This window comes from Pangasianodon hypophthalmus, chromosome 2 (assembly GCF_027358585.1).
Source record: "Pangasianodon hypophthalmus isolate fPanHyp1 chromosome 2, fPanHyp1.pri, whole genome shotgun sequence".
Classification (NCBI taxonomy): Eukaryota; Metazoa; Chordata; class Actinopteri; order Siluriformes; family Pangasiidae; genus Pangasianodon; species Pangasianodon hypophthalmus.
Window position 1 is genome coordinate 29231644 of NC_069711.1, and position 24276 is coordinate 29255919.

General features: G+C 38.9%; 1 protein-coding gene across 4 annotated transcripts; it reads left to right on the forward strand.

Annotated features, from left to right (window-relative positions):
* Window positions 1-135: 135 nt before the first annotated feature.
* LOC113538376 (transcription activator BRG1) lies at window positions 136-23811 on the forward strand. 4 transcript variants are annotated; one of them, XM_026933389.3, is made up of 33 exons: window positions 136-255; window positions 2030-2251; window positions 2459-2591; window positions 3092-3502; window positions 4407-4487; window positions 4849-5116; window positions 5266-5392; window positions 5521-5694; window positions 6042-6215; window positions 6356-6577; window positions 7176-7306; window positions 7406-7460; window positions 8726-8838; window positions 8962-9109; window positions 9841-10004; window positions 10089-10155; window positions 10288-10398; window positions 10995-11237; window positions 12418-12531; window positions 13145-13252; window positions 14199-14285; window positions 14549-14595; window positions 14705-14871; window positions 15887-16050; window positions 16259-16486; window positions 16636-16713; window positions 17426-17644; window positions 17782-18038; window positions 18290-18398; window positions 19501-19602; window positions 19766-19898; window positions 20894-21030; window positions 22359-23811. In XM_026933389.3, exons 2-33 carry the CDS (start codon window positions 2048-2050, stop codon window positions 22395-22397), a joined length of 4815 nt encoding a protein of 1604 aa, XP_026789190.1. In that variant the 5' UTR covers window positions 136-255; window positions 2030-2047; the 3' UTR covers window positions 22398-23811. The 4 variants fall into 4 exon arrangements, with proteins under 4 accessions (XP_026789190.1, XP_053088018.1, XP_026789188.1 ...); XM_053232043.1 differs by lacking the exon at window positions 136-255 and adding an exon at window positions 361-447; XM_026933387.3 differs by lacking the exon at window positions 136-255 and adding an exon at window positions 467-651.
* The last annotated feature ends 465 nt before the right edge of the window (window positions 23812-24276 follow it).

Below are 24276 nucleotides of genomic sequence, written 5' to 3' on the forward strand. Positions count from 1 at the left end.
GCTAAGACTGAAGCTAAGTTTTAGTAAGAATTCACTATAAGTTAAAGATTTTTTTTTATTATGGTTAGAATTGTTGTGCTTGCAAACTGAACCGACTCGTCGAAAAGAGTCGTTCATAAAGGAGCCGATTCGCTCGCGAATCACTCATCCCTGCTTAGGAAGCTTTCCGGTAATTAGAGAGAAACCAGTCATCTGCTTGAGCCATGCAACAGCCACAGCTCGACTGCTCTTAAACTTCCAGGTCCGAATTCGCCGGTAAGTCTGGTCTATTTTACATGAATATCCATCCGCCTTCTTTCACTCCGAACAGAAGCACAACGCTGCTGTCTTGTTGTTTGGCCATTTTATGCCGAGCCGAAAAAGGACAAGGTGGAAGACATTTTCTCTGTTAAACCCTGATCTTCGTTCAGCAGGCTGTGCTCCTGCTCTGGATGAAACCTAGTCGAGGTGTGGGATCAGAGATCTGCCTTCTGCATTTCAGATCAGCGTTGCTTATGTTCGCGTCAGGTTTTTAATCCAGCTGCAAACATCCCACGCCTTTCAACCTGAATCTCATCCAGCTGCAACACCCAGCATCATCATCATCACCATCATCACCTTCATCATCATCACCTGCCATTCCTGATGTCGCACGATAATTGCATCATTGTTGTATGGGCTATTATTTTATCTGCACTCTTTTGTACCATATTTACACAGACTTGTGCCTTTTAATTCATTCATTCATTCATTCATTCATTCATATTCAGTAACTGGTAAGTCCAAAACCTATCCCAGGAACACTGGGCACAAGGCAGGGATACACCTTGAATGGGACGCCAGTCCATCACAGGGCACCACAAACACACACACACACACACACACACACACCCATTTAGACCTAGGAGCAATTTATTATATGTTAATTGTATTGTATTTGTTAGGTAGGAGGAAACTGGAGAACCCACAGACACAGGTTGAACATACAAAACTCCGCACAAACACTTACCCGAGCACAGGGTCGAACCGGAGACCCTGGAGTTGTGAGGCAGCAACGCTCAATTTATTGATTATATTTATAACATAACGTTGGTGTTTATTATGTTATACACTGGGTTGCCAGTTTGTGATGTACATCTACCTTGCATTGGCCATTCATGCATCAGCCATTAACCAGGTTGAACTACATATAGGTGCAGTTACTCACTGATTTGTCAGATCTCCCTGATTTGTATCTCCTACACATGATTAAATACTGCTGTCCAGATTTTATTTGTTTGCACCACTTTCAGCTCAGCAGTGATACTAATATGACAGTAATATGTTACCTGAATGCATTTCATTCCTGTGAATTATTTGGAATATTCCCCAAGTCACATGTTCAACAGAAAGTTACATCACACAAATTTCATGAAGGTCATAGGAAGAAGAAAATTAAGTTGTCATTTTTTCTTTGTTTTTTGTTTCTAATGATATTGTGATATCGAGTGTCAACTTTGAAAGTATAACCCTTTACCCTAATTATAGATTGAAAATAAATTAATAAAAAAAAAAAAAATGAATTGTATGAATTTTGTTGTTGTACCTATGATTCAAAAATGATCATACCTGCCACAAAGCATGGTGAGTTCAAATAAAAATGGGCAACAAGATGTCACATAGCTAAGAATAGCAATGGCAGCCATCTTGGAGTTGTGGATCAAACTGAAAAGGCTGAATAGTTTGTTGGAAGTAATTCAAATAATAATAATAATAAAAGTTCTGATTTGTTTCTTAATTTTAGTTTTCCTATACAGACTTATCCTGCTATTTTATGAAAGTGTTTATGTATAACTGGTGTTACATAGCCAACCGGTGTCTTTTCCTGTGCATGTGATGATTTAGACGTGCAGTGTTGAATAACAGTAAACACCTTGGCTATATTAGCCTTGTAGCTCTAGAGCAAAATTAAGTAGCAAACCTTTGGGTAAAATGGTGACAGAGCTACTTTTTATACAAACCAGCCTAAAGATTTGACATTTAGATAATAAATCCTATATTTCTCTGACAGGCAGGAAGAAGCAGAGGGATGTCCACCCCAGACCCTCCATTAGGCCCTTCCCCTGGTCCCGGGCCTTCTCCTGGGCCAATGATGGGGCCTGGACCCTCACCTGGATCCTCCCATGGCATGATGGGCCCAAGTCCTGGACCCTCCACCACATCTGGTCACTCTGTCTCTCAGCAAGGAGCAGCTGGATACACACAGCAGGACAGTATGCACCCCATGCACAAAGTAAGACCACAGTACATGTGTTCGGATTATATTTGGGTTTATAGAAGAGCTAAAACTCATGTCAGGTAAGTTTTTGTTGTCATCCCATTTAAACAGTCTTTACATACACTGGGATGAAATATGGTGCTTACCTTACCTCATAGGATGTTACATAGTGTGTGTAATGAATGTACACTTGTGTGTGTCTGTGTGTGTGTGTTTGTGCAGTCTCTGGAGGGTCTGCACGAGAAGAACGTAGGAGAGGAATCTCGTTTTGGTCAGATGAAAGCTGTGTCCATGAGAGCAGGTGGACATGCTGGTATGGGGCCTCCACCGAGTCCTATGGACCAGCACTCCCAGGGTAAAAGCCATATATTTGTGTGAGATGATGTGAGATGAGTGATTTGAGAATTCACTATTATATTCATCAATTCTTGTAACTACATACTGTTCCAAGTACTTTCACTGTAGTTACTGTATAATAGGTTTTAAAATGAATAACTGAATAACCATAAGCAGAGAGTTCAAAGGGTTAACTATACTATTACTTCTGTTAAGTGCAGAGAAGAGCACCAATGAGCTTTCTGGCTTTAGAGAAAGCATAGGGAATTTTGTTTGTTTTATGTCATAGAAATATTATGCTTTCTTTCATTGCTAAATTTGGCTGGAAATGAAAAGGTTAAAATCTGAAAAATGCAGTCATTGTTCTAACCCGATTAGAACAAGAGCTGGACAAAGGAACCAACCGAAAGTCTAGACCGTCACTAAACATACACCAAAGAGTTGCAGTGAAGAAACAGTTTCTGTGATCTATTTTATTTATAAAAAAAAGTTAATAGTCTCTTTCCGCTGCACCGTAAGGCTACCCCTCTCCATTGGGCTCCTCGGATCACGTCTCCAGTCCTCTCCCGGCCGGAGCCCCTCCTACCTCCGGTCCTCTCCTTTCCTCTTCCTGCACCTCCTCCAGTCCTCTCGAGGGCGCTGACTCCCAGCCGAGCCGCTCTGGGGCTCAGAGCAACACCCCTGGATCCTCCGCCAACCCGACACCCTTTAACCAAAACCAGCTGCACCAGCTTAGGGCACAAATTATGGCCTACAAGATGCTGGCACGCGGACAGCCTCTTCCCGACCACCTACAGATGGCAGTACAGGGCAAGAGGCCCATGCCAGGCATGCAGCAAGGCCAGGCCATGCCAAGTCTGCCACCTGGTGGTGGAGGAGGACCAGGGACAGGTCCAGGACCTCTGGGACCCAACTACAGTCGAGGGCATGGTGAGCAAATTTCTGATGCTATACACTGTAATATTAAAATATCAAAATTTCAAATATTAAAATGTTAAAATAACTACTGTGCCATGCATAAGGATTCTCCCCCTTGCTTTTCCAAATTTTGTGATGTTACAACCTGCAATTAAAATATTATTTTGGCACTGATATTTTTTCCCATTCTTCTTGGCAAAGTTTCTCAAGCTTTGTCAGATTGAATGGAGACTATGTGAACAGCAGTTATCAAGCTTTGCCACTGATTCTCAATCGCGTTGATGTCTGGCCTTTGACTGGTCCATTCTAACACATTTAAATTCTTGGTTTTGAACCACTTAGAGCTTATGGTTATTGTCTTGTTATTATGTGAACCTCCACCCCACTCTCCAGTCTCTTGCAGACTGGAACAGGATTTCTTCGAGGATTGCCCCGTATTTGGCTCTAGCTCAATTCATCTAAACCATGACAAGTTTCCTATTCACTGCTAATTAAGAGCATCTTCAAAACATGATGCTACCATCACCATGCTTCACTCTGGGGGTTTACGGTAACTGGTTTCACAATCATGAGGGGTGAAAACTTTTTTTTTTGTAAATATTTTTGTTAACTATATTGATTTTTTCCCCCACTCATAACACATGCGCTCTTTTGTGTTATGACATATAACCCCAATTAAGTCCATTTCAGTTCCAAGTTATAATACTACAAAATGTGGTAAAGTTTAAGAGGGGCGAATTGTTATGCAAGGCACTGAATAGGACACACATTTTAAGTTGCTTATTTTATTTACTGTATTTTAGACATATACTAGAGGAACATAATAGTATATAGTAAGTGCACTGAGCATTTTAGTTCACTGCGGTCCACTGTGGTAACTTAAGTAAAGGTTCAGTGTGTTCTGGATGCTCCGCAGTGTTGAGTGGTCCCAGCGTGCCCCCGTCTGGCCCAAATGCTGTTCCCCCTGCCAACGGGCCACCAAAAACCTGGCCTGAGGGTAAGACACCTTTATTTTTATTTAATAACATAGTTATTATAGATAGCAAAGTAATTAAGTATTGAAAACTCAGATTACATTTTCCCTTTTTACTTGCCATGTTTAATGGTTTGGTTAGGGAAGCTACTAGACTACATTTTAAACAAACTTTAAAAACTTTAAAAACAAATGTTCAAAAAATCATAGCATGTTTTATAGCATGCAAAACACCTGGAACTTTTTTTTTTGCTTTTGGAGCATGACATTAATATTAATATTTTGTATTTTCTTATTCTCAGAACTCTACGCAAACCAAAAATAATTTTAAAGCTTGACCTGTAACATTTCTAAAGATATGAAAGCCCTTCTAATTACTTTTTAGGTCCCATGGTGAACGCAGCCACACCTTCTAATGCCCCACAGAAGCTGATTCCTCCACAGCCCACTGGCCGCCCGTCTCCGGTGCCCCCCTCTGTGCCCCCTGCTGCCTCCCCAGTCATGCCCCCTCAGACTCAGTCTCCTGGACACCCGGGGCACTCGGCCCAGCCGGCACCCACCATCCCGCTGCATCAGAAACACAACCGCATCACTCCCATGCAGAAACCCTGCGGCCTGGACCCTGTGGAGATCCTGCAAGAAAGAGAGTACAGGTATAGGACAGGCTTCTTATATTATTATACAGTATTAACATTGTATATATATATTTTTTTTATATTTTACAATTCACATAAAGCCCATTATTTATCTGAACAATAACAGAGTCAATGTATTTTTTTTGTAAAATGGTGTTTTTCATCAGGCTTGAAGCACGTATAACACACCGTATCCAGGAGCTAGAGAATCTTCCGGGATCACTAGCTGGAGACCTGCGTACCAAGGCCACCATTGAGCTCAAAGCTCTCCGACTGCTCAACTTTCAGAGACAGGTGTTTGCCTTAGGCAGTTCATTGTTCAGAATGAACTAGTTTATTTATTTGTGTTGTGATTATTACTAATGTAGTAACTAAACAGAAATTCAAATGTGTGTGTGTGTGTGTATGCGCATGTGGTGTAGCTGCGTCAAGAGGTGGTGGTGTGTATGAGGCGTGATGCAGCTCTTGAGACGGCTCTGGATGCGAAGGCTTATAAACGCAGTAAGAGACAATCCCTGCGAGAGGCTCGCATTACAGAGAAACTGGAGAAACAGCAAAAGATCGAACAGGAACGCAAACGTCGGCAGAAACACCAGGTAAGCAACCAAAACAATCGCAGCAAACACATTATTTACTGCACATTTATTAGTTAACATTACCAAACCATAAACATCAGAATTAATAAACCATAAGTAACATTAACAGAGTAGCAAAGTACGTTAACACATGTATTAATTAATATTTGTTACAATGTTAACCTGCACTGACTATTGTTTATTCAATCCATAACTAAAAATAAGTTCACATGAATTACCAAAAAATTAAATTACAGTATTTTCCTAAATGATAACTTATACGTATATATACATATACGTATACATACACATAAAATGTTTAGTGTGAACTCCGAAGTTCCATGTACTGATTTCTTGTTTTCTTTCAGGAATATCTGAACAGCATCCTCCAGCATGCCAAAGACTTTAAGGAGTACCATCGCTCTATCACTGGAAAGATCCAGAAGCTGACCAAAGCTGTGGCCACGTACCACGCCAACACGGAGCGAGAGCAGAAAAAAGAGAATGAACGCATCGAGAAGGAGAGGATGAGGAGATTGATGGTAAGGAGAAAGATACACACCTTTTCACAAACACACAGAGCATAGAGTACACTCCAAATATGTCAACAGAGTAGCATTAATATATACCAAGTAATACTCAAACACAATCCCCCACAAACTTCTTCTTCTTCACTCTCCAGGCTGAAGATGAAGAGGGTTACAGGAAGCTGATCGATCAGAAGAAGGATAAGCGGCTGGCCTACCTGCTGCAGCAGACTGATGAGTACGTGGCCAACCTGACCGAGCTGGTTCGGGCCCACAAGGCGGCCCAGGCTCTCAAGGAGAAGAAGAAGAAGAAGAAAAAGAAGAAGAAGCTGGAGAACGCAGAGGGGCAGCCGCTAGCTTTGGGACCAGATGGAGAGGTATGTGAAAGATTCGCATGTTACAGCTTACAATGTTCATTTCCAAAAAAGAACCCAGCCATGTTCTTAGTTTCGGTGTGTTAGAAACTACCACTAGTGAGCTGTGAATAATAATTACTTTGATAACAGTAGAATTAAATTATAAATCCAGAATATTGAACAATAGAATTAATGCGGATGGCTGTTCTTCTAAAAATACTGTACACATTTTACATATGGATACAATATCGTTAATTTCTGAAAGATTGTGTAACTGAATGAAATTGTTTGATGTAATTATTTAATTATATAAAGATTTGGACAAGCTGGTGTTAAACACCAAGCATGACTCATCATGTTCCTCATTCAGTGATTGTCATGTATTGAATAATTCATTTATTAGTAGTTACTGAATAATATGCTTTAAAAATGATTACGTAATAAGAAGAGACTTTAAGGAGTTGAAATAATGTATGAAAAGTTTTTTTTTTTCTCTGATTTGTATCTGGTCTTATTGCTTATTGCTGTGATGTTATTCTTCTCTTGTGTTATAGCATGAAGTTAAATTTACACGTCATGATTGAAACGTCAGCATCTGTGCACCTGTTTTTTCTCATAGCCGCTGGACGAGACGAGTCAGATGAGCGACCTGCCTGTGAAGGTGATCCATGTGGACAGCGGGAAGATCCTGAGCGGAGTGGACGCTCCCAAAGCGGGACAGCTGGATACCTGGCTGGAGATGAATCCTGGGTGAGCATCTGATAGCCTGGCCTGAGGGTTTTCTCTCACATAGCTGGGTTTATAGAGGGATGTCATTGTTCTGAAAGGTTGCTCTCTTTTTGTTTGCAGATATGAGGTGGCGCCGAGATCAGACAGCGAGGACACAGGCTCCGAGGAGGACGAGGTGATGCAGCTAGTGGTGGTGTTATGTATTACGTTAAAATTATTTTACAAGAAAGAAAAGAACAAAACACAAATGCGCTTGTAATACATATATATTATTTATAGTAGAGCGGTAAAATCCATTTTAAATGTCCATTCACATTCACTACAACTATTTTTAAATATTCGAATGCGGTTGAAATCATGATTAGGCAATGATCGTATTTTATGAACATTTTTGTTTTTTTTTAACCAGATTTTTCTCAGATTTTTTTCCACTTCAGTTGTACATTTTTTATGTATACTTGAGATCCATCATCTTCAGCTTGTCTTAAAACAAGGAATAATGTTTATTATTTATGTTTCTCCATCATATATATATATATATGTGACAAAAGAAAAATGGCAAAAATATATCTTTTGACCAAAATTCTGTCTAAAACATATGTCATCTTTAAGCAAGCTTAAGTGTATGTCATCCAAACAATGTAGAAATGTCTTTAGTCACTTTCTAATCTTGCCTAAGCCTAAGATTAAGGTATGTAAAGGTTAAGGAGTCAATTTAAGAAACACTCTAGGCTATAAAGAAAGGCAGATATAAAAGCAGATGTAATAATTAAATGTAATTGAAATCAGTAAACAGCACTTGCTTTTAGGCAATCGGTGTGTTAGTGTCTTTCAGTAGAATTGGAATCGAATCTTTAAATGTAATTTCCTCTCTTTTCACTTTTAGGCGTAACCAGATTTGTTAAAATGCTAGAGCTTTAGAGGTTGAGAAAGAGAAACATACATCGGTTCTGGATATTCTGTTGTTTTCAGAACAATATATAGAAGACAATGTCAAAATTTCTGATGGCACCGTTGAGTGTTTGCTGAAAACTTAGCAACTTACATACGTTTACTCACGTTTAAGACACATACGTAGAAAACTTGAAAATTTGAAAATACCCAATTAGAAATTTAGAAGATAAATAACATTCATTCATTCAGAGTCTAGCATCATGCAAGAAGGGTCAGTTAGTCCAAACTCTTGCTTTGATAGACTGATGTTTGTTGACTAAAAGTAGATTATGTGCTTTCATATATACAAATACATATAGTAAAATATTATAAATGTTTGATTAATCATCATTAATTCTATACAGAACTGTTTCAGAAGTTTCACACATAAAGCACTTTGTCCTAATAGGTAGAAAAAACTCTTTGGGTTCAGTGTGTTCCACTAAGACTCCTGTAACACTTTTAGCTCTAATGTTGATTGCTGGTTTGCATATTTCCTAACTGAAGGAGGAAGAGGAAGAGCAGCCCCAGCCATCACAGACTACTGTGGAAGAGAAGAAGAAGATTCCAGATCCGGACAGCGAGGATGTGTCAGAAGTGGACGCTCGTCACATCATTGAGTAAGAAACCCCTTAGATGGGAGCAACCTGAAAAGAAAGCACTTGGATGATTTAAGTATAATTTAATATGATTAGCCGTAAATCAGTCTTGTGTGTGTGTGTGTGTGTTTGTGTATTTTGTAGGCATGCTAAGCAGGATGTAGATGATGAGTATGGTGGTGCTGCGTTCACACGCGGTCTGCAGTCGTACTACTCAGTGGCTCATGCAGTCACTGAAAAGGTGGACAGACAGTCGTCCCTGATGGTCAACGGGCAGCTCAAACAGTATCAGGTAAAAGCACGATGTGTCACTTTTTTGGTCTTTCACCACCTTCATTTTCATTTCAGGAATCAACCCTCTATCACTGGATGACGATTACTATGTATCTCCATACATAACAAAATGGAAATAACTTGTAATGCAGTTGTTATGGTTATCATTTAGTTATAGTTGTTAGTTTAACTGACTGCTCACTTGAAATGGAAGAAGTTAATCTAAAACTCAGAAAACAAATATAAATATTAAGAAATATTATTTATTTCTTAATTTAAATTACATTTAAATTTAATCTAACTACAATTATAGCAAAACAGGAAGTGCTGTTAATATGATACACTGTGTTTAAAATCTACATCCGAATGAGTGTGAATAGAAATCTCTATAATACCTCGAATAATTAATATTATGATATATAGGAGGAAACAGAAATCCAAACACAGAAGGGAAATAATTATCAAAATATAAAAAAAATGTCAGAAGACATAATCCTAACATTTGTTCAGATAAGGCTATCTATTGGATACATACATATATTGCATAATAAATAAATTGGTAGATGAGGTCACTAGCAAGTTAGCTATAACGTTAGGCTAAAATATTTGTACACATTTGTTTTTTTTTTAATGTATGCAAGTTCTCATATACAACTGCACATTTCAAAATTTTGAAATTTTGACCCTTTTTTCCCTAAATGGCAATAATCCAAGCTGTAATTCAATTTTAATTCTCTTCATTTCTAACAGATTAAAGGTTTGGAGTGGTTGGTGTCTCTGTACAATAATAATCTGAATGGAATCCTAGCTGATGAGATGGGTTTAGGAAAGACCATCCAGACCATCGCGCTCATCACCTACCTCATGGAGTACAAACGCCTCAACGGGCCCTATCTCATCATTGTACCGCTCTCGTGAGTGACACGATGCTGTTTCCAAAACTTTACTTTATTTCTCTGTTTCTTGCTTGATTGTAAAGTATGTGTTGCTCTGGGCAGAACTCTTTCTAACTGGGTCTACGAGTTTGACAAATGGGCCCCGTCTGTAGTGAAAGTCTCGTACAAGGTGAGTGGGACCTGCATCTCGGCACACAAATGCACAAAATGCTGGACACAAGCCTTGTTTTTGATCACAAAAATAGGGATCTTACTATGGAAACATCTTCACGCTGATTTGAAAATATATTTATGTGCTCAGGGATCTCCCGCAGCCAGACGGGCGTTTGTTCCTCAGCTCCGCAGTGGCAAATTCAATGTTCTTCTCACCACCTACGAGTACATCATTAAAGACAAGCAAGTACTGGCGAAGGTAATACAGGAACATCTGATTCTGCGATTCTGCATGCTGTGCGATTTCTAAAAGCCCAGATAGACTTATGATAAAGATCAGCTGATCAGTGATCTACTTTCTTACCATATATATATCTGGATTGGTCAAATCTGGTTTTGCAGGACTCTTTCAGTTCTTTTCCCACCATTACACTTACACAATTAGATTAATTTTGATATTAATCACATCTATCAGGAAACATGTGAGTATAGTGAGGTTGTTTAATGCACTTCTGCCTCATTAGTGATCAGTAAAATTGAGTTATACCCCCATTCTGATCAGCCTCACTCTTAAAAAAACAAAAAAAAACATTTCAGTGCTCTTCCATAGGCGCACTTGACTAGCAAGGGACAGATTTGACGCACGGTCGCAGTCCACTGTTCATTACATGTAATCAAATGTGATTTGGCCCTGGATGGCACCAGGTAGGTGCATAAATACAGTATGGAAGTGGCACGGTTACAGCCACTAAGGACAGAGTCCATCTAATTTCCATTCAGGTCCAGATTAGAGGCTGATTCAGTTTTCTCTCATTGCATTGAACTCGTTCACATGCATTGTGACTGTGGTTCCAGATTCGCTGGAAGTATATGATCGTGGATGAGGGCCACCGGATGAAGAATCACCACTGTAAGCTGACTCAGGTACTGAACACACACTACCTGGCTCCAAGGCGTGTCCTGCTGACGGGGACGCCGCTGCAGAACAAGCTGCCTGAGCTGTGGGCCCTGCTCAACTTCCTGCTGCCAACCATCTTCAAGAGCTGCAGCACCTTCGAACAGTGGTTCAACGCCCCGTTCGCCATGACTGGAGAGAAGGTCTGAGTCTTCCCTGTATTCACCCTGGGCCTGACATAATAAAAAAAAAAATGCAAGCTGGTTTACGGCTTTACGAACAGAGTTTATGGACGTTTTTTATATAATCATTGAAGTAAACACGCAAAATAAACAAGACATGTTATTTTGCATATTTGCTTTAATGACTATAGAGTTTGGGCCATTTCTACATAAAAGTCCAAAAACACAGGGAAGAGTCTATGCAAATAGATTAATTTAGCACTCACAGTATGATTTACAGCCTCAACGCCTCCTTGGAACAGAGACTGCATGTACAAATTAATACAACCAAAGTGCAGGTATTAAATTTGCATAAACCCATTTCTACCATTTAAACACAAAAAAGCAATTATTTTAAAAGTTTTTTATAATTTTCTAATGAGAAAGATTCTTGAGAAAGAAACTAAATTATAGTTTAGGTTGGTTTTATGTTACATAACTGCTGCTCAGTCACACCTCCAATGCCAAAACCATACAAATGGAGCTTGTGAAAAGGGTTTCTTTAAATAAAGATTATTAACACACACTCAAACACAACTGCACTCATTTTACTGTCATATTGTGTTTTATGTCTTGTTTTTTAGTGCATCTCACCTCTTTTAATCTCCGGTATTGTTGACGTGCAATAACGTACACGTGTGGAAGGCTTGAGGTTAATGCTTTCCAGAGTCTGATTGACATGTGAACTCATTAGAGCCAACGAGAACAACTAGCGCACACAAAAAGTTACTTAAATGTTATTTTTTTCACCTTTGAATGTGTTGTTATGCCATTTTAATACATGGGCAATTTATCAGATTGTTAAACTATGAAATAACACAGATGGAATTATGCAGTGACTAATAGTGTTAAATATTTCTAAATATTTCTTCCAAAAAACAAAAGTTACACAACTAAGTAGTTGGACGAGAAATGTACGAGTCTAAGACTGCTAACAAGTACAGGAAGCTTATAGCTAGCAGTTTAGAACTGTGTAAACAAATTTTTAGATTAAAAAGTCTTGAGATCCTGAAAAAGAGACATTCAATCTGATATTAACAAAACTTATTCATAGCCACCAAACATGGTTTAATAAAGTTAGTATTTCTTGAATTTGTAATCATCGTAATATAAACCCCTCACTTTTTTCTTCTTGCTCTCGCTACCTATTTCTCACACACAGGTGGACCTGAACGAAGAGGAGACCATCCTGATTATTCGCCGTCTCCACAAAGTGCTCCGCCCCTTCCTGTTACGTAGGTTGAAGAAGGAGGTGGAAGCTCAGCTACCCGAGAAGGTCAGGAGAGCCTTTAGCACATACACTCACACACAGCAATCACATTTTACACAAAAGTGGATAATCTTACCCAAAAATATTTATGTGAAATACATGTCGGTAAGCTTGACTCATTCAGTTTCTCAGTGATGTCACACTGACTAGCTGACTGTAATCTGTAAACATGAAAAAAAAAAAGTCACCAAATAGCCAAATGATGTAATGATCTGAAAACAGCTATGTTGGACAACCTTGGCAAAAATTAGTATCATTTCCACACCAGATGACAAGAGGCACAGCTGAACTATTTTACAAAATGAGATTACGTAGCTAAACAACATCCTTTTTAATGAAAGTATACAGATTTGGGCAGAACTTTAAGGGACTTACAAAACATAAAAATAGAAATTAATACTCACAATAAAATTATTTCTTTAAATTATTTTGTCCAGGTTCATCCAAAGTCATAACATTTCACATAGATGTGATAACATTCTTTAGATCACTTCACACGGTGAGGTTCCTAAATTAATATCGGCTAAGAAGCGCTTACAAGTATAAGAAAAGGAATCCTATTACTGCACTTTTTGATGAAAACTCTGAACTTTTGGTGGTTCGTTGTGTGTTGCTGCAGGTGGAATATGTGATAAAGTGTGATATGTCAGCGCTGCAGAGGGTTCTATACAGACACATGCAGGCCAAAGGGGTTCTGCTCACTGACGGATCTGAAAAAGACAAGAAGGTAAGTAGTCAGGTCCTTAGTTCAGACCTTAGTATGATGGAAAACTTGTATCTGAAATCTATAATATAAAAAAGGATATGTGCAAGTGATATATAAGTAAGGAATAAAACACAATGTGGTGCACTGTTGTAGGAAAATGATCAATAACAGTGTGTGTGATGCGGCCCGAAGCTGAGCTGAGTTACTGTTACTACCCAGAGTCGACACCAACAACAACACGTCCTGAAATGTTTTGTTCTTCTTATATCAAAATGATTTGCCGAGAATGACAAATTTATTAAAGAATGACACAACATACATTTTATCTGTTTATAGTTACATTTAATGTTGTGGAACGTCTCCAAAACAGATTATCTGTTTTCACTTGTTATCACTTATGTGATAACACTTATGTGATAAAAGCTATAAACAGTCTGTTTCTTTTTTCTTTCTATTAAAAGAGACTATGACAAAAAAATAAGTGCAGCTTGTCGGGTAACAAAAAGCAACTGTCCTGAAGACTGTCCCATGGCTTTGTATGTGACTGTTATAAAGCACTGACATTGGAGACTCCTTCCAAAATGGGAAATAAACATCTGCTCACGGAAAAGTTCATCATATTAACGATTAGATGTTTTTATTTAGTTAATAAAACGCTTCTGAGATCCATTTATATAGAAATGATAATGTGTTAGAACGACTCATTAATATCACCTTGTGATTTGCCTTGCAGCCAGCACTATTGTCAGAGCCGCTGTTATAGAAATTATAGATTAATTTCTATAGAAATTATAGAAATTAATCAACACCTTGAGACCAATCAGATTTGAGAATTCAGTAGCACTGTGGTATAAAAATAAATCACTTGATTCTGCAATTGCTTTGGATCTGAATGCAGGTTTTGGATCAGAGTTATGAAAGTATGAAGTATGAAGTATTTCCGTGTGTGTGTGTGTGTGTGTTTCAGGGTAAAGGCGGCACTAAAACTCTGATGAACACTATCATGCAGTTGAGGAAGATCTGTAATCATCCCTACATGTTCCAGCAGATTGAGGTACATTATACTATACCTGCATTAGAGCAATCATCATTCTGTTTACCAACATGATCTATAATCTGTTTTTTTAATGTCAAATAGAAAGAGTAGTTTGCAGCTTCTCTGTTGTAACATGTGAAGTCAGATCTTCTTTAGGAGCAGGTTCTTACAAAGCACCTCTACATTGAAAAGTCTTTATATTTTCAATATTTAAACATCTGAAAGCACTTTGTGAATCATTAGCCTTTTTTAAAGTTAATGCTACACTTCACTTAATGCAGGAGTCCTTTTCTGAGCACTTGGGCTTCTCTGGTGGTATAGTACAAGGGTGAGTCTCTCAGCACCTCATGAAGATTTAAGTAGATTTAACATTATAAAGTAATAATTGAGTTAGGCCTTGTAGTGACCTTTTTGTTTAACCTTTGACCTTTAACCAGCCCTGACCTGTATCGAGCTTCTGGAAAGTTTGAGGTTCTGGACCGGATTCTTCCCAAACTCCGAGCGACCAATCACAAAGTTCTGCTCTTCTGCCAGATGACATCACTGATGACTATCATGGAGGACTATTTCGCATACCGCAACTTTAAATACCTCCGTCTGGATGGTACGAGCAGCAGCTAATCCCGCTTCCCTTTCGACTTCTCTCTCTTTCTTTTGTCTTTCCCTTTTCTTTTTAGTGGTGTGAAGGTAACGAAGGGTAGGAATTCTTGGCTAATTTACAATTCAATTCCTTAGATTTATTTAGCACTTAGACCTGCGAACATGGTCTCCTCAGTGTCTCTCTCTCTCTTTGTAATATTTCATACTCTGTCTCTCTCCATCAACAATCAAGCCACACAATAATATATATTTATTTAATCTATATATTATATTTAAAAGTAGCAATAAAGATATATTAAATATTAAGCCAGTCAATATTTGAGCAAGAAAAAATGGATTATGATTAAAGTACAATGAATTGCACAGCCCTTACCACATTACCACATTAATATGCATTTTAATCTGACGGGTTTATTTTAATTGTACCTTTGCTGTCTAACAAATTTACCCCCAAGATATCACATTAACCCCTTACACTGAAGGTCATGATAACTTTTAGACTATACGTCATCTCTGCCAGGCGAATGCATCTCTGGGAGATAGCGTACTGTAGATAATCCCATTAACACATAAGCCTTAGAGATGCTCTTTAATAATTCATAAATAATAATAATAATAATAATAATATAATTACATAATTATTTCAACACATGAATCAAAAAAGACAACATCTCACAGGCATTCATTGAAGCAATAAGATAAACAAATGCATAAAATCAACATGTTCAATGAGATCATCCTGCAATAACAATTAATAATAAAATCTAAAATTGAGATTATAATCTCGTGTATATATATATATATATATATATATATATATATATATATATATATATATCATTTGATTCACAGTTTCATCATTTGGAACTGTCCTTCTCCTGAAGAAATCATATATATATATGTGTGTGTGTGTGTGTGTGTGTGTGTGTGTGTGTGTGTGTGTGTAAATCCCAGTGTGTTTTCCCCTTGGCTGTGATCTTACAGGAGTAACTCTTCTTGTTTTGGTGTTTTATATGTAGGTACGACTAAGGCAGAGGACCGCGGCATGCTCCTGAAGACATTTAATGATCCTGAGTCGCAGTACTTCATCTTCCTGCTGAGCACCAGGGCAGGGGGTCTTGGCCTCAACCTGCAGAGCGCAGACACGGTGGTCATCTTCGACAGTGACTGGAATCCTCACCAGGTAATACACTGACCTGAACACTGAGTCCTCGATTGCTAAAAGACATTAAATAACATAACATGGAGTCCAGGTAACTGTACATTATAATCTGTGGATTTTATTATTAATGAATGGAAATTCCTGAATACAGAAAGTATTTTTGAGAATACCATACTTATCTCTAAATGAATAAAATTTTCCGCTTTTTCTCTCTCATTCCCTCTTGTAGGACCTGCAGGCACAGGATCGAGCTCATCGTATCGGGCAGCAGAACGAGGTGCGGGTGTTACGCTTGTGCACCGTGAACAGTGTAGAAGAGAAAATCCTCGCTGCTGCCAAGTACAAGCTCAACGTGGACCAAAAGGTCATCCAAGCAGGCATGTTCGACCAGAAATCATCCAGTCACGAGCGCCGCGCGTTCCTGCAGGCCATCCTGGAGCATGAGGAGCAGGACGAGGTCTCAGATATTTATACGCTCTCTCTCTTGGTCTTATTTTTCATTCCATCTTTTGACATACTACTTATACGTCAGTGCAGTTCATGCGCTTTGTGACCGGAGTGATTAATGTTCTCACTCATTCTTCTTCTCTGTCCTTATTTCTTCAGGAGGAGGACGAAGTTCCAGATGATGAAACTGTGAATCAAATGATCGCAAGGAGCGAAGAGGAGTTTGATCACTTTATGGTTTGCCTTCCTCTTATGAAATCAGAAGGTTCTCATTGCATGTAGTTCAAATCAATTTTAGACTTCTGAACTCAGTGAAAATATAACTAGCAGTGAAAATGCCTCGAATCTCCTGTCCTTGTTTTCTATTTTTTGTTCCTCTGGTGCCACTCAGATGGTTGGTAATTTTATACACCTACAGCTTCATCGTAAATGAGCAAAGAGGGTTTCAAGAGGTGACTCGGTTCATTTTTCTGGCCCAGAAATCTCTGCTCTGCCTGTCTTTTATAAAAAGCAACTTGTAAGACATTTGTAATTTCAGCAGAGGGGTGGGGGAAGGAGGAAGGCTGGTCTGTGTTTGTATTGCAATTACAATTAAACTCTAAGGCAGCAGAGGACTCAAAAATGCTCCTTTAAAGAAAAGAGTTGTCAGTCTATTAAGAAAGTCTAAAAATGCATTTGTAGTTAAATAACATCTGCTTATCAACAGACTGTTGAAGCTACCTTGCCTTGCAAGTTGTTGATTTTTCACAAGAAAAATGTGCACAGTAGAGCTTCCGGCTGTGGGCGGAGCTAATTTCTGGGCCAGAAAAATACAAACAGTCTGAAATGAAATGAACATTTTTTCCAATGGTCTCTTTAAAATTATATGATTATGATAGGTATATGTTACAAGCTACACCTTTAAAATTGCAAAAATGGCATAGTTTAGAGAAGTGTACCCTATGTGCAGCGTATGGATTTGGACCGGCGTCGTGAAGAGGCTCGGAACCCGAAGCGCAGGCCTCGGCTCATGGAGGAAGATGAGCTTCCCACTTGGATCATGAAGGACGACGCTGAGGTCGAGCGGCTCACCTGTGAGGAGGAGGCGGAGAAGATGTTCGGTCGCGGCTCACGCCAGAGGAAGGAAGTCGACTACAGCGACTCGCTCACTGAGAAACAATGGCTCAAGGTCAGAGGTTACTGTGCCTGAAAAAAAAGGAAGCAACTCTAGCTAAATTTTTAAAATGATCAGTTATAACTGCTACAGTTTAGAAAGCAAAGAACTCATTCGTCACTGTTTTTCTCTTCACTTTTTCCTCCTTGTAGGCTATAGAAGAAGGCACACTGGACGAGATCGAGGAGGAAGTGCGCCACAAGAAGACGACGCGAAAGAGGAAGCGTGATCGTGACCTTGATGCTGGTCCATCTACATCAGGGACACGTGGAGCGAGAGACAAAGACGAGGACAGTAAGAGACAGAAGAAGCGTGGACGACCTCCAGCAGAGAAGATAACCCCAAACCCACCCAGCCTCACCAAGAAGATGAAGAAGATTGTGGAAGCTGTTATTAAATACAAAGAGAGGTGAGAAACTGGTCAATTCCTGTTCTTTGACCTGTGCTTGTCTCTTACCAGCTGTAGTTTGGCCAGAAATAAATACTTTTGAAATTTGTTCTGGTAGAAAATCCCCTCAAAGTGGAGCAAGAGAGAAGTCCAGACATGTTTTAATTTCATATATAATAGAGCAGTTTCATGTTGGTAAAAACACCCTGATGGTAAATGATTGAGTCAGCCATATTTGAATATTTCTCCATACACTCTTCCTGGTCTCGCAGCAGTAATGGCCGGCAGCTGAGTGAAGTCTTCATCCAGCTTCCGTCTCGTAAAGAGCTCCCTGAGTACTATGAGCTGATCCGCAGACCTGTCGACTTCCGCAAGATCAAGGTGACTTCATATACCTGCACATATGAACACATATGCATTAATTCCTAACTACGCACCACACAGTCACTCAGGATTAACATTTACATTGTTCTATAAGTGTTATTTCATCACTTTCATGCTGGAGAATAATGTTAACCTAGGATTATATGTACTCTGATACTTTTTTGGAATATAATTGAATTACATACTAGAAACTATAGCCTTGTTTCCACTCAGGCCCAGAAGCCTAGAAACCTACACTCAGGAGTTAAACCAGGAATATAAATCCAGGAATTTAAGATAAGCAACTATAGCCAAGAAACTTCTTACCAGGAAATATTTCAGGAATTTACGTCTATAAACCTAAATCCAGAAAGCTTAGCCTAGACACTAAACTCAGGAATATAAGACTAGAAATCTAAGACCAGGAAATTTTGACTAGAAAGTTAATCTCATGAATTTTAGTCTGGAAACGTAATCCCAGGAATTTTAGCCTAGAAACTTAATCCCAGGAATTTTAGTCTAGAAATGTAATCTCACGATTTTTAGCCTAGAAACTTAAACACAAGAACTTAAGCTTAGAAACTTAAGATCAGAAATTTAAGCCTGGAAAATTAAGTCCAGGAACTTCAGCCTAGAAAATTAAGACAGGAATTTAAATCTAGAATCATGAGACCAGAAAATTTAGCTTAAAAGCTTAAAACCAGGAATTTAAGCCTAGAAACTTAAGACTAGGTATTTTAGCCTAGAAAATTAAGACCAGTAGTGCAAACCTAGAAGCTTAAGCCCAGCAGCTTTAGTTTAGAAACCTAATCCCAGGAATTGTAGGCTAAAATCTTAAGCCCAGAAAGTTTAGCCTAGAAACATAAACCCAGGAATTTTAACCTAAAATCTTAAGCTCAAGAGCTTTAGGCTAGAAACCTGGACTCTAGAACTATAGTAAAGAAACATGTAACTCTATAATATTAAGGTAGGCTGTGTTCTTAATAGTTGAATTTAGTTGAAGTAGAGTGTATTTCTATAATTTTATAATCTAAACTTCTAGAAATAATGAATTAGGTTTAGTAATATGACACAAATGGTTAAGTGTTTTGAAAGCTGATATAAAGTGTGTGTTGTGCAGGAGCGTATCCGCAGCCACCGCTATCGCAGTCTGAATGACCTGGAGAGAGACGTGATGCTGCTGTGTCAGAATGCTCAGACCTTTAACCTGGAGGGCTCATTGGTGGGAAACCACACACACACACACACACACACACACACCCACACACACATGCATGCACATTATGTAAACTGATACAAATATTTACTCATAACCTTCATCTCATTTTTTCCGTCTGCGTGTGTGTGTCGCTGTATATTTTACATGTTTGTGCATGTGTGTGTAGATTTATGAGGACTCCATTGTGCTGCAGTCGGTGTTCACCAGCCTGCGACAAAAGATTGAGAAGGAGGAGGAGAGCGACGGAGAGGAGAGCGAGGAAGAGGAGGAGGAACAGGACGAAGGCTCAGAGTCTGAGTGTGAGTCTGCATTGTAGCTAGGGGCGTGATGATACATCGCAGTGCAAAAATGTGATGATGTGCATCGTGTAAATGTGCGATATCAGAATTCTATTAATTATGCATTTCCAATCTCATGCATTTGCACTGTTTGACCACCAGAGATCCCAGTCTGTACAACCCATAGAGTTAAAATATATAGAGAGCACCCTGGTCATGTGATCACGTTCTTTCATGGAGAGCCTGCAAGTTCATCTGCACTTGTGAAGTGACTGATTTGCCGATAGCTGTGGATTGCAGCGACCAGCATACATTATACACTATATGTCCAAAAGTTTGTGGACACCTGATCATCACTCCCATGTGTGGTTCTTTCCAAAACTGTTGCCACAAAGTTGGAAGAACATAATTATCTAGAATGTCTTTGTATGATGTAGAATTACAGTTTCCCTGCACTGGAACTAAGAGACTCAAACTTGTTCCAGCATGACAATGCCCTTGTGCACAAAGCGAGCTCCATGAAGATATGGTTTGCCAAGGTTGGAGTGGAAGAACTCGAGTGTCCTGCACAGAGAACTGACCTCAATCCCAATGAACACCTTTGAGATGAACTGGAACACAGACTGCACCTCAGATCTCCTCATCCAACATGAGTGCCTGATCTCACTAATGCTCTTGTAGCTGTATGAACACAAATCCCCACAGCCATGCTCCAAAACCTAGTGGAAAGCCTTCCCAGAAGAGTGGAGTTTATTATAACAGCAAAGGGGGACTAAATCTGGAATGGGATGTTCAACAAGCACATATGAATGTGACGAGCTGGTGTCCACGAACTTTTGGCCATGTGGTGTATGTTGCTATAATGGTAGAAACGAGCTTCTCAGTAGCTTTCAACCAACACCAGAGTAGCTTTCAACCAACACCAGAGGCTGCACCTCTGTGATCTGTGGTGCCCGAGAAAGAGAAGGTGTGACTATGACTTGTGTGTGTGTGTTTGTGTGTCTGATGATTGGCAGCTCGCTCAGTGAAGGTAAAAATTAAACTGGGCCGAAAGGAGCGCAGTGCCGAAAGAGGAAAAGGCAGGAGGAGGGGAGGGAGAACCAGAGCCAAACCTGTCGTCAGTGATGATGACACCGAGGACGAACGAGAGGAGGTGAGTCACACACATCACACATACATTACACACATTATACAACACTCCCTCTACCCCAAATGTAAATCATCAGCCAAGACTTGTGTTTGCTTATTTAGTTTTGCACTATGAGGCTAATGTAGCTGACATGTAATAGAATTAGAAAGAAATGCTAAAATCTTCATGTTCTTGCATCAAATGCCATTGTTATGCTACATAGTCTTAGTTTTAAATAAATTAATTTGTAAAATAGCTGGGTTATAGTATATTCTGGTAAAATTCAGTTGTCAGACTTTGGGAGGCTGCATTCTAAGAGACTGAATGACACAGGATTACTTAAGAAAAACAAAGATGGCTGCCATCATAATGTTGCTGTGTTCAGCTACGTAGTAAAGATTTGGTTAAGTCTATAGGTTACAGTAAATCAGACTATGTTAAACCATGTCTGAAGAATATCGGCTGAGGCCGGCATCTATAGCGTGTTGGTAAATATTTAGAAATTTTGGCTTTCATAGACTTTCATTACTTGTTTGCTACATTACCCTTGTAGCTTCAGTGCAAAGCTAAACTGTGTCTTAGCTAAGTTCCTTAAATTAGACTTTTCACGAAATGTTAACGTAAAACTCCACCCAGAACCACATTAAATATGTTTATATTGAAATATCTGTGATGTGTTTAGCAATTCTGGTGCTAATTTGTTTGTTGAGACTGTATGTTAGTTATTCTCATGACAAATTAGCAGTTGTGTGTTGCGCTAATGTCACAAGGGGACTACAATGGAGTTTAAAAAAAAGGAAAAAAAAAAAATCAACATTCTCAAACACAAGTGATAGCAGTAATGTTTCGCTGTTAGCTCCTAAAAACAAAAGAGCAAGAGCTTCTTTAATCACTCACCATTTTCTAGCAACGTTCAGAGTCACATTAATAAGAAATCTAACGGCAAAAGTAGGACTCAAAGTTCCAGATTGCAGTGCAGCTATATGAGTTACAGCAGAGACATAACTCAGCTAGTTAGCGATCTACAAGATGACAAGCATGATGACACTGTTATTATCATCAGTGGTATTAGCATGAAAGTTGAAGCTTTGGAGGCTTTGAGCAGAGTGTACAGATGAGAAAGCTGAACAGACTAAAGGACTAAAGCTCTGCTGCATCGCTCTGTTTTGTTCAGTGTGGTTTTTTCTTTTAAGTGCGTTTTCTTTTAAATGGAAGTCTTAGACCTGAACAAGTATATTGCTAAACCATTTATTTCTGATTAAACAAACCTGGAATATCGAACACCTGCAAATTTAAGTATAGTATCTTGCATTCAAATGTCACTCACATTATCTCCTGCTTATGTGTTTCAGGAGCGCTCTAACACTGCCAGTGATGAAGACCAGGGATAAAGACACTAATCAACGTAAACTGTATTGTTAAAGCCTAAAGCGGGACTTACTAAGCGCAGATTCTTCCATAGATATGATGGAAAAATACCACTTGCATCAGAATCACTAGCAGAGTTGTTGATTTTTTCAAAGCAAATGTTGCACATTTTGGTCCGTTACTTCTCTAAGAATCATATATTGTAGCGATAAAAAAGGCTGAACTGAAGCCAGGCTAATCACACACACTGGAAATAGCTAATCTACAACTAGACTTTTCCCACATCGTTACATAGTTATAATTAAATAACACAGAGAGTGGTATTTAGTTCAATCCTGTACTGCATGTGCTTTGGTGTTGATGCAGTTTGTAGCACACTGCCCCCTTGTGGACCCACTTGTTTTTACAATGAAATTCTGCATTAGTTGTACTGTATATTGTGTGTGTATATTAATCCTGTCAGCCGTTTGTGCGAGTGATTTATGTAGCGCTATTTTTAGGTTATGGTGTTTTGCCATCTTAATTTCTTTTACCTCTGTGTCATACGCTTGGTGCGCAATCATGTGATGTCGAGCTGCATGCAAATAGGGTTAGCAATTTAGCCGTTGTATCTTTCTTTCCCAGCTTGAGGTACTTTTAACTAAAAGTTAAGACTGCCGCCAAGATGGTGTGTACGAACTATCGAGCTCCATGTACTGTATGTCACGTCCACCTCTTAAAACATGTATCTGACACACCACTGGTAGTCTTGACGTGTTTGCTGCTCTGGATAAGAGCGTATTTCAGATCAAATGAAAGTTGAGGTCGGTTTTGAATGTGGACAGCATGCTGAATTACTTAAGTTTTACTTTTGTAGAAACGTGATGTCATGTCGATGTTTTAAAATGCTTTTTTTGCGTGTCTTCTCTTTGTCCCTGCTGAGATTAAACTTTATGGATCTTACGCCTGGACAAAAGGAATTGTACTTAAAAGCAACACTTCATTCCTTCCATAAAACTCTGTTAACAGGTGTGTAACTCTGCAGCTGGGACTGTAACTTCAGTTCACAAGTGCAGTCCTACAAAAACAAATCATAGTTTTATGTCTTTACAATGGATATATTGTGATCACAAATCAAATTTATGTGCTTTGATCTTTATAAAGCGCTAGTTTCCAGTAAAACACGTAAAATGGTAACATGTAAACCTGTTAAAAGTGAGATGTACGTTACAAACTAAACGATCATCTGCAAGTGGTTGATGAAGAATGAAATTTGTTACAGATTCATTTAAACATTTGCCATCTTCGGTGTTGCTTTCACGTATGATTGCTTTACACTGGGAATTAACTCCACAGTAAATTGCAAGTTTCTGTATTGTGTTAGCCAGTGAGTGTCAGTGGACACTCGGATATAACAATAAAATACTGTAATGTCACAGTAATGTAACTTTGACTGTACCTGGACAATCCTTGCACTGCATAGTGTTTTCAAAGATGTGCTAAGATGATGGAGTTAAAATAACCAAACCGTGCAACGTCAAACTTGCGCCATAATACAAACATTTTAGTCTGTAATGTACATCAGTGTCCTCCAGGTGGCAATAGGGCCTAACACACACTATGAACCCATTCCAGTACTAACACACCCTCATCAGCTTCTTTCCGCCTTTGGCAATACTGTAGGTGAATCATCATTATAATTATAAGGGCTGTTCCAGTACTTTATTAACTCATGTAAAGTCTGTTAACCTTGGCACCTCAAAATCATCATTCATATTCATTCATCTTCAGTAACCGCTTTATCCTGATCAGGGTGGATCCTGAGCCTGAAACACTGGGTGTAAGGTGAGAATATATCCTAACAAAAAAAATTCTCATTAGAGCTACACTTTAAATAATAATATTGTCTCTTCAAAATGTATA